Source organism: Phaseolus vulgaris, chromosome 9 (assembly GCF_000499845.2).
Source record: "Phaseolus vulgaris cultivar G19833 chromosome 9, P. vulgaris v2.0, whole genome shotgun sequence".
NCBI lineage: Eukaryota > Viridiplantae > Streptophyta > Magnoliopsida > Fabales > Fabaceae > Phaseolus > Phaseolus vulgaris.
In genome coordinates, this window is record NC_023751.2 from 10,574,467 (window position 1) to 10,586,080 (window position 11,614).

Sequence of the window (11,614 nt, forward strand, 5' to 3'; positions counted from 1 at the left end):
ATTTTCCTCAATAACATTAAAAAAAATCTTTCTCTTTAATTTTAAGATATACAAAATAAGAGATAAAAATAAATATATAATAAACTGATATGTTTACAATCTTACATCAAATTATAATTATTATTTAAACTAATTTCTTTTAAGTATAATATTACAAGTGAAATGAATTTTGAATATGAAGATAATGAAATGGAAAATTTGGGAACTCAACTTCACTGTTAAATTAAAGGTTCACGTACGTACTGACATACACCATCTGTAACCACTTATTTTCTGCCACGTGTTACTATGGAAGGTTCATTCACCTTTACAGATATCTTGACGTTCTCGCACGTTTCTTTCCTTCGTCTACCGACACAGCTTTCTCTCTCTTTTCAATTAAATATCAAGGCTAAAGGGTTCAACGATAATTCTTTTATGTTTATGGTGAACTTTCAAACGGGCTTTTTCGTCACGACAAACGGGATTATTGAATCACAAACGCTGAAACGCAAATTAAGAATATTAATAATATCTTTCAGGTGATCAACTAAATTAACAATAGTATTATTAATCAGTCATTGACCTACTATCCTTTTCATAGCAATCCACAGTTCAAATAAAAGAGAATTTATAAATGCAAAAAAATTATATTTTTCAAAAGAAACTTGTCATTATTGATATAACTCTTTCTTCATTCAATTTTTTTATACAAGACTTGTTTCTATATGATGGTTGGCAAGTATTTATATCATATATTCATTGCGAATTTGACTTTGACCATCTGTCCATTTCCATCACTCTGATTTATTTATTTTTTTGTCAAATCGATGTTATAACACTTTCTTTTTCAGTTAAATCAGTACGTGGGTATACAAAATTCTTCGCTTTCCGTTGTGAAATAAAGAAAATTAAATTAAGATCTATTAACGTTTATATACGAATCACACCACTTGCAATATTCTATGTAAAACACATAAACTAAAGCTGCTATAAGTTGTGAATTAAGGAAGTAGAACACCAAATTCCTGATCGACATAAGTATCAAGTTAAATATAAGTGAAATACGTATGTGTGTGTCTATATATATATAAAAAAAATAATTAAAATCAAGATATATAAGTAAGTATATTAGGACCCTCAGATATTTTTTTTTTATTTCCTATGTTAAATTTAAAAATGAGAAAAAGTGTAAAAAGAAAAATGTTTTTTTTGTAAGTATAGTCAAAAGGTAAACTAATTAATGTCAAAGAATAAAAGAATTAGTGGTGTCTTTTTTTAAGGCAACAAATTAATATTGTTTAGCGAATTATCTGGTATAATTAATAATCAATATTTAATACTATTTCAGTCTTTTGATAAATTATCATAATTATATAATGAAACATTATACCATTTTTGCGTGCAAGGAAAATAAATATGTATATTTTGTTCAATGAATTGATTTTTTTTATTCTTTACCATGAAGCTTTTACTAACCTTTGTGGGTACATTGAACCAATTGTAAACTTTTAGTTTAACGTGCGATCCGTAAGGATTTCTGCGCCATTTATTGCAGCATTTCATGGTTAGATCCGCGTACTGATGTTATTCTCACGGCCATGTCCAGTAAGGAATCGAATACGGTACCAAATCATATGAACCCACCCATTGTTTCAGCTCAGGATTCAGTTTATTAGATTAAACTAAAGTAATTAACCTCCACGTGCATGAACACACGAACATAGGATCAAAACCAAACTAACTTCGAATTATTACCGTGGGGCAGTAGAAAAAGGAAAAAGAAGAGGATTCGAACGAAGAACAAGGAATTTTTATATACACAGAAATTTATTAAGTTGAAATAAAAAGTCGAGGAATTCACGCATCCAGAATGCGGAAGCTCTTTGTATGCACAGTTATTCGATAGTTGATACAGTAAGAACAGTACGATTACAATGACACCGTCACTTCAAAATTCACCCTTTCCTCCTCCTAGTTTGAATCTACGCCGCCTTATGTTCTCTTCAAATCTGTACCAAGCTACAACAAAACTCTTGTCACCCTTGCATTGAACCAATCGGAAATTAAGCTCCGGAGAGAGCTCAAGTTGTATTGTATGTAACTATATACTCTATTATTATATATGTATGTATAATTGTGTGTGTATATATGTGACGGATCGTTGGATCCTATGTAGGATGGAATGAATCTGAAGAATGTTGATCAAGAATCCAAAGAAAATGGAGTGTTCAATAGATCATAGGGTGCCCAAAGCGCGTCCAAAGGGCATGGCCTGTTAGCGTCCAATCGAACCCAGGGTTTACCTTTGCCACTCCAATGCAAGAGACTAACAGGGCCAGGGTGGAGATCTCTGCAGAGTCCACGGAAGTTATCACCGCCGAGACCGTGCTGGTTCCACCTGTGATCGACGGAAGCGATGTTCCCAGCAAAGACAAGCAAGAAGGGAGGGAGAGAACCCAAGTCGTAGATTCTCATCCTCTTCTGCAGCTCCATCCATTCCTCGATTTTGGTGGTGTAATCCCCCTCTCGCCACCGCTCCAAATCGATCACCATCACCCCCGTGTTGAAGTAGCAGGGCTTCCTATCTGCGAAGGTGAGCGAGAGCGAGGGGTTGGACCAGAACGTTGGGGTGAAATACGCGGTGAAGTTGGCGTTGCAGTATTCAGGGGCGGCAAGGACCGCCTTGTCCCCCAACGGAGTTTCTGCCAGCTTGGCAATGTCGTCAACGAGGATAAGGTCGGAGTCCAAGTACACGACGCGCTGCACGCACAGCGGAAGGAGGTTGGGCAAGTAGGAGCGCGCGTAATTCAAGGGGCAATCGAGCGCCGAGCGAATGGAGGTGGAGATGAGCCCCGAGACTTGGGAGTCGTCGAAGGTGTAGAGGTGGAAGTTGAGGTAGGGGAAGGAGTTGGAGATGGCGGCGCGTAGGAGGGACGCGTTGGAGGAGCAGACGAAGTGGAAGAATATGTTTTGCGGGCAGGAGGAGTGTTGGAGGACCGAAAGGATGGCCGCCATGGATCCCCGGATGTATGTGGTATCAAGCGTCATTGCGACGTGGACTGCTTCCTCGGAACATATGTAGGTGTCGGCGTTGTTAAGGTTGTGGAGTGTGTCGGTGATGGAGGCGCAGTCTGGGGAGTTGTAGAATTCGGGGGCCTCTTTGAATTGATGGGTGATGGTGGTGGTGGTTGATTTGGCCTCATTGGAAGAGGAGGACGGAGAGGGTAGGGAGAAGAGGGAGAGAATGAGAAAGAACAAGAGTGGTGGTTGATTTGATTTTGGTCTTCTGGTCTTTAATTTCATACTGTCTATGGAGAAAGAGATGAATGAATGAATAGAGAGAGAATGAAGAATTAATATAAGGCAGGGATTTTGGTATAGTTGGTGAGTTCACACACATCGTGGATGGTTTTCTAGCATTTTCAGGCTTAGGATGTTGGGTCCCTCTTTCTTAAAGTTTGAACTTCCTTCTTGTCTCAATTACTTCTCTTCTTTCTTTCACTCATATTGTTATCACCATTCATCAAATTCATTCAACTTCCAGTCTACACAACAAAAATAGGGCGGGCTCCACTTACTTTTACAGTAATAAATAAACACCTTCTTTCTCATGTTAGCCTTTTCATGTTTACTCCTCCAATTCTTTTTTATTTTATTCAATGTTTCTCATAAAGTTTTATTCTTCCTATACTTTTTCATCAAATTTTATTCTTTATACTTTTTCATCAAATTTTATTCTTTATACTTCCAGCACAGACCTTAATATTTTTAAAATTTTATTTTATCAAATAAACTAAGCAACTACTCTACTAACGTTATTTTTTGTTTTTATTAAATGATGATAAGCGTTGTGTTTACTAAAAACATAATTAAACCGTGTGTGCTTTTTTTATTAAAATTCATCATTTACTCTATTTACTAAACATTTGTGTAAGTATCATGCCTTTTCTTTTAAAACAGATATATTTGATTTTTTACCATTAAGAACAACTTTTGGCAGAAAAGTAGGGACTGATTTCTTTTGAAATATAAGAATTATAAAATTTGTTTTACAAAGCCTTTTTCATGTTATATTTTTTTTTGTAATTTTAACATTTAAACCAGTTTATCGAGTGTGAAACCAAAACTATATTAAAAAAATTACAAAATACCGACGTTAAGTCCCCCCCTAATATTATATTCAAGTGATTACTAATTCATCTTATCTAAATTAATTAATTTTGCAATGTCTGTGATAAAACAGGCCATCCACGTTGAATTTGAGGGGTTCACGACAAAATTTCTCTGTGGCCTGACCCTAAATAATTGTCACGATATTATGATTTCACATGCTTGTTCACCAGCTAGTTTTCTTCATGTTTTCCGGGCATAAAGTTTTACATTTTAATTCATTTTGAATGAAAAAAGGAAATACTCAAACCTATCACTAAATAGATTACATTTTAGAATTATCTTTGATAATTATGAGAAATAAGCATTGATCCGTGAAGCTTGGATGAGAAATTGAAAATGGTGAGAGTACTTGATGGTAAAGTGACAAAGACAGAGGACTTGTAAAGAGTGTGTGGTGTTTCTTCGTATTCACTGTGTTTCTTCGTTGCAGTAAACGTTGTTCTTACGACTTTATATGTATTTATCTAATTAAGCAACACACACGCACACATTGAATCAGTGTTGTTGATGTTTGTGGTCAAGCAAGCCATTTTTTTCCTTTTTGGTTTCTTCTTACAGTATATATGTTCAACTATCACACCTTCATCTGAAAACCATATCTCAGCAACCGAATCTTCCATAGACATTTTCATTCTGATAAAGGATTGTTAATTAAGTAATTAAGAAAAATTAAGTAAAGAATGATTGAATTAAGGGTTTTGGTGAGTGTGCAGTGTTAACGGGTCCACTTAGGGTGATGCTACAAAATGTCAGACGTACGAATGTCCCATTTATTGGTCTATATAATCAATTTCATATTCATGTGTCTTTCGTCTTATTTTTACATAATATTCTCACATTTTACACATGGAATACTTCATGGATCTTTTAATGCTTCACCTTTTGTTTTTCAATTATTATTATTTCTATTTTCACTCCCCAATAGGTTTTTCGTCAAACTAGATTTAATTTTTGCCTTGAAACATTATTAAACTGACAAATTTTGATTATTATTTTTTCGTTATTTTCTATCGAGAATGTTACTCTCAAATTTTAAAGTTTAATTCTTATTCAATGTCTGTATAGAGATTTTATGTTATTGATTGGAAATTATACGTATATTAAAATAATTATTAAAAAGTTATGCACTGATTGCATAACATAGTTCTACACTGTCATCACAAAACCATCATGCATCCTAAACTGATTTATAATAATTACCTTAGAAAGTAATAATTACCTTAGAAAGTAATTATTATAAATCAGTTTATAATAATATAAAAATAGTTCAATTATACTAAAACTATAGATAAAAGGTATTTTTTTTCAAAGAAAAGGAAATGAAAAATCAAAAAATAAGGAATGAAAAGAAATCACATTGAATTCTCCCGTTCCAAAAGCTGTTATTTACGTATCACAAAGAAAATATGTGATTGATATATTGCAAGATACGAGATTCACAAGTGCTCGTTCAGACAAATTTCCAATGGAGCAATACCTAAAACTCACATCGGATAGAGAGTTATTAATAATCTAATCAAATACAGGCGACTTGTGGGACGACTGATATACCTCATGGTTACTCGGCCTCACATGGTATTTTCGGTTTGGAGCCAAAGTCAATATATACCGCCTCCACGAAAACCTGGATGTCGCAATTCGAGTCCTAAAGTACATCAAAGGATCACCGGGACAATGATTGCTATTGCCATCCGATAACAATCTGACATTGACAGTTTATTGCGACTCAGACTAGGAGGTTGTCAGACAACTCGGATCCGTATTTGGTATTGCATTTTTCATGGTTATTCTATTATCTCATGGAAGTCAAAAAAATAGACAAATGTATCAAAATCACCTGCGGGAGCAAAATACCGCATGATGACTAATACTTGTTTGGAGATAGTTTTGTTAAGATATCTGTTGCAGAACTTAAATGCAATGTAACTTACCGGCTCGACTTTTTTGTGACAATCAAACGGACTTGCATATAGCAGCAAACTCAGTATTTCATAAACACACAAAACACATTGTGCGAGAAAAATTACAAGTCGGAATAATGTCGTATGTACTGACACATAGCTCACTCACAAATATATATTTCTTATACATAAAGTCACTCATAAATATATATTTCTTATACATGAAGTGATGTAAATAAGAAATTACCATTTCTTTTACTATTTTCTTATATACCATTCTATTATATGTATAATTATTTTCATAACAAATTGAATTAGGACCCTTTAAATGTTATCGGTAAAGGACATGTACATGTATTCTCTCGAAAGCGAATTCTATTAGTAATATTATCGAATGACAAAACTCTCATGTTATTTAATGTAATTGCACATTTGTTTAAAACACTAAATGTTTTTTTAAATTATTTTCTTTCAATGTCGCCAATGGAATTTAATTTTCTTTATATTAAAAAGTTCATCTATGATAACAATACTTGTTTTTGTTAATTTGAATGGTATTAAAGTTAGCCTTTTCTTAGTAAAATTGATTTCAACCTTATAAATGAAGTTTATTAAAGGCCATGATGTATGGAACAAAAATTAAACTAGTCATTGGTAAAATCCACATCTGTTATATATATAAAGTTAATTTGTGAAGGACTTTGAAATTTTAGTGAATAAAGGACAGTAACAGAATATTAGTTAAAACATTGTTATAAGAATATAATATAGAGAAATTTACATTTATTTCCTTCTTCTTTTTTAAATATTTACTTATATATATTTTGACTCTATTTTTATTGCAAGTGATTTTAATAGTTTTTTTTTCTGCCACTGTAATTAATATCATGATTGATGATAAATTTTAAATATTTATGATCTATTTTTTATAATGACAACGACAAAGCTTTAACTTAATATTTATACACATCATTAAAATGTCTCACTATTAAGCCACCCTAATGAATTATTCATATCTGCTCTGTGACCATAGAAGACAAAATAAAATATCTAAATTGAAAAATTAAAGTCATTAATATAGGTATTTAAATTTCATTCTATATTAAAACATTAAATCAATAATACGATATTAAAATTAATTGATGATGGCATTGGAATCTGCAGAAAAGAAAAACTAAATGTTATTGAGAGAGATATTGGGTCAGTCAGACTTATTTTTAAAAATATATAAGGGATTTTGTTATTAATTATTAAGTATATTTATATTTTGTTGTATAATTCTCTAATCTGCATATTTTATCAAGAAAATATCCTATTTACTGCCTAAATAAGATGTCTTTTTTAAAGTTAATTATTCATAAAACACTTATTTTAAGTTTATATAATCTGATTCATTTACTAATTGCTTACTTTTACTATGAAGCTTTTGTATTAAAAAAATATTAAAGTACAACTCATGTTCACTTTTTAGACAATGACTCTGTGTATATTTCAAACCAAGAAGAGGAGAATATCATTTAAGCATATCTAAAATATCAATGTAATTTGCTTCAATTATTAATATGCGTATGCCAAACTTTTCATTTATTACAATTTCAACCCAACATATTTTTAGGTATAAAACGAATATTGAAATGAGATATTTTTAAGTTTAATATTTAAAAAATACATTTCATTAAAAAAAATTATAAATATTGGAAAATATCTAATTATTAACAGTAAATAACTATTTTCGAGACCCAACACAAGGAGTTTAGCTATTTTACTTAGGAATGGAAAAGCGGGGCGGACAGTGCGGGCTGGCCCGCGGCCTGTTAGTAAAAAACGCGGAGCGGACTGACCTTTTCAACCCGCTAACCCGCATTAGCCCGTCCCGCATTAATCCGCGGTCCGCGCGGGCCAGCAGCGGGGCGGGGCGGACTAGCCCGCTAACCCACAAAAAAAAAAAATGGATGAAAATTTTTCTGCATCCAATGTTATTGAAATGAAAGAATGTCAATAATGTTTATGTTTAATGTTTTTGAATTAATGTTTATGTTTATGTTTAATGTTTTAGAATTAGGTATTTTTAATGTTTTGGAAGTAGAAGAATAGTGATATTTGATATTTATCTTAATGTTTAATGTTTTGATGTTTGACTATGTTTGAAAAGGAAGAAAAGAAAATTTAGGTTTGATAGTAACAATTATATAGATTTAATTTGACAATTTTTTAAGAAAAAAATGTAAAAAAAAAAAAAAACGCGGGCTGGCCCGCAAACCCGCAGACCAGCTCTTATGCGGCGCGGGTCGGGAGTTCTAGCCCGCAATAACTTTGCGGGGCGGACCAAACGCGGAGCGGGTCAATGCGGGGCGGACTAGCCCGCTTTGCCACCCCTAATTTTACTCTTGGATTACAATATTAAAAATATTATTTTAATCAATATTTATAATTATATTTTATATTCGTGGACATAGAAGAAGAATTTAACTATGTCTTGGCTTATATTTTTGGTAGACACTCTTGTCATGTGTGTCCCTTAATGCATGTGAATGTGCAATACATGGAATCGAGCAAAGTTATTTCTGAACTATTTAAAATTTGTCTTACTATTTTTTTAATTTATTTGTTTTAGTTAAATAAACAAACTCAATTTTTTTATTAGATTTGGTTATGCAGATGAACTGAGTCTAAATATTACAAATTTGATATTGAGAGTTCATAAATAACTTATATATATATATTACATGAAATTAGTTTTACATATATTATACTTGTAATATTTTATTAAAAGTTTTTTATTTTTTTTTCATAATATTTGGTGAGTTAAATGAAAATAAGAGTTTGATAAATAAGTTGTTATATTGATAATTTTAAAAAAATAATTTAAGAAACACTTACAAAAATAAAATTAATTAAGTTATAAATGAATTAAACAAATAAAAATTAATTTTAATTTTTTACCAAATCAAATTTAAGCTTTTAATTGAATTTGATTAAATAAATAAGTGAAGTTGAATCCATTAATTTTTTTTACATGTGAAGTCCAAATTTTAAGAAGTTGACTTTTGACAAACCCATTCACACCCTAATTAATGTTAGTATCTTATACTCTTTGCATTCATTACCCATAGAGACAAAACATGGACATGTGCAACAAAACTCAAAAACATGGCCCTGTCCCTCCCCTCAGAGTTAACAGATGCTCTACTCCAAACAAATTCTCTCATAATTCTTAGTATTTCTGACACAACTCTAGAACACTCATGATCAATCACTCACAATTCTTGGACTAAAACATAGAGTTAAATTCTATTTAGAACAAAGGATTAGGATTTGGATCTAGAAATTTTAGATGATGATATAAGAATAAGATAATATTTTTTACTTCAGATAACAAATTTGACAATGTAGTTGAAACAGTGTATATTAATTACAATCTAGTACTACTTCAATAACACAAAAAAATTCAATTGAGTGAGGGCATATCTATTAATTAGTTTTGTATTATTGTTACTCAGACAATTCTGTCACGTGTAACATGCAGTTCTATAAAAAGTGAGAAGACATCTTGCCTCACCACAAAGCCATAAAAGTATAACATGTTTTGACCTCATAAGTAGTTGTTAGTTGAAATTTAATTAAAACGTGCTAGGTATAAGTGAAAACAGAAGCATTTTTTATTAATAACAAAAAAAAAGCATTTTTGATCCTTCTGTACAATGAAAAAAATTAGTTTTTGGTTTATAATTTCTGGACAAACTTAGCATAATGCATATTGTGGAATATGAAGGGAGGAGAAAATTTAGGCTTTGTCGAAAATGGTTCAAATGTGGGAAGTGAGGGAGGTTTAAGATTTCTCTTAGATGAGGTTGAAGGTAGGCTCCATGAGTATTGAAAAAGTTATATTTTAATGTCTTTATGAAAAATAACACACTTAATATCTTCATTTTAATAATACATGCTGATAAAAAAATTAATAATATATATTAATATTTCAAATTAAAATATTAATATAATTAGTTATAAAGTAATTGTTTTCCTATTAATGGCTTTGAGAAATCTTATTTGTTCTATCTGTAAGATTGTGAATGAAGTTGACAAACAACATGAGTGTCCAATAAACAATTACGAGTGCTAAGCTTTGAATGATTTTCTTTTCTACGTACTTAGATGAAAAAAATTATTTTTAAAATAAAAAGGAAGCAAGAAAACATACAATTTGTGATTGAGAACTCGACAAAAATGTTATTTTCAAGCTTTAGATTTGAAAATAATGTTAAAAATCTTACATCAATTAAAAATAAGATTAAATTATAATACATATTATACCATTCTAGATTTAGGAATCGATTTTTGTCCCACTAAGTATATGCTGAATGAGACATCTAAAGTAAGTTAAGTGTTAAAAAAATATAAGATTTAAATGTCATGTAATAATAAGTTACCCCTTAGGCGATCTCGATCATAGAACACCTTCTTTGACAGGTCTAGCGAGATTGATGATAATTATAATTTATTACTGAAATGTTAAAAACTAGATAAACAACTAAATCCTTAAATTTCAAGACTTTTTTTTTCCTATACCTCTTACTTCTTGAATATGCTTTTGCTTTTCCAGTACTTAAAACTATCTAATGAAGACTAGAAAAGAGAAACCCTATAAATACGATATATTCTAAGTTGAGAGAAATACTTGAAATCACCAGTTTAAAGTCATTTTACTTTAAATTAGAAACATTTTAACGTCTATTGTGGGACCAGGGAAAAAATTTATCATCTCCACAAGACAAAAACAATTCAAAATCATGAGAAATCAAAGATAAGATGGTGTGAACAATAAGAAAAATACAATAAAGAAGGGTTAAATTATGTTTTAATAATTTAAAAAAAAAAATCATAAACATCATATAATACTTTATAGTTAGATGATAGTTTTATATAACAAACAATTTATTAATGACTTTTTGAATCATGTTGCATTTGATAAAGCAATGACTTTTTGAAATCATGTTGCATTTGATGGAGCGCGCAACATTCAAAAACTTACATTTAATAAATTTATTTGTTTAAAACCCTTTTAGAAACTTGTTTTTAGCATAACTCTCCTTCTTATGTTAGTACGAGCAATAATAATATGCGTAAAAGTCACCGTGATCTAAAAAATACTCGATTTCTCCCACTGTCATACCACAAATCGATTTAATCATCATAAGAATTTCCTCTCAATCCCCTTTAATCACAACTTAACAAAGGCACAAAGTAAAATCAATACGATGCCAAAAGCTAGATCTGTTAATTTTGAGGTATATATACACATATTACCTTTAGAATTCATAGATCTAGTTCTTACATCTCAGGTGAATATGCATATCACATCCAAATCATCCTCTTTAGTAGGAAAAAACGAGAAAATGCTTGTAACTTGATGATGTGTCTTGGAGAAAAGTTCATCAATAGAATGTTGTTGTTCGCATATATCACTTTATGAAAGTTATCACTAAATATTAAACTCCTTTACTACGTGGTTTGTATATGGCAACAACACTTAAAACTTTCAAAGTGTGAATTGAGTTTCC

The 11,614-nt window shown here is 31.0% G+C and overlaps 1 protein-coding gene across 1 annotated transcript; it reads right to left on the reverse strand.

Moving 5' to 3' along the window:
* Window positions 1-1,790: 1,790 nt before the first annotated feature.
* LOC137821837 (probable galacturonosyltransferase-like 1) lies at window positions 1,791-3,436 on the reverse strand. The gene has a single exon (XM_068626609.1). The coding sequence runs from the start codon at window positions 3,283-3,285 to the stop codon at window positions 2,185-2,187; it is 1,101 nt and encodes a 366-aa protein (XP_068482710.1). The 5' UTR covers window positions 3,286-3,436; the 3' UTR covers window positions 1,791-2,184.
* Between the last annotated feature and the right edge of the window lie 8,178 nt (window positions 3,437-11,614).

What these genes read in the sequence shown, in the direction of transcription:
- LOC137821837 (XM_068626609.1), bottom strand. Translation starts at nt 3,285, where the DNA reads ATGAAATTAAAGACCAGAAGACCAAAATCAAATCAACCACCACTCTTG.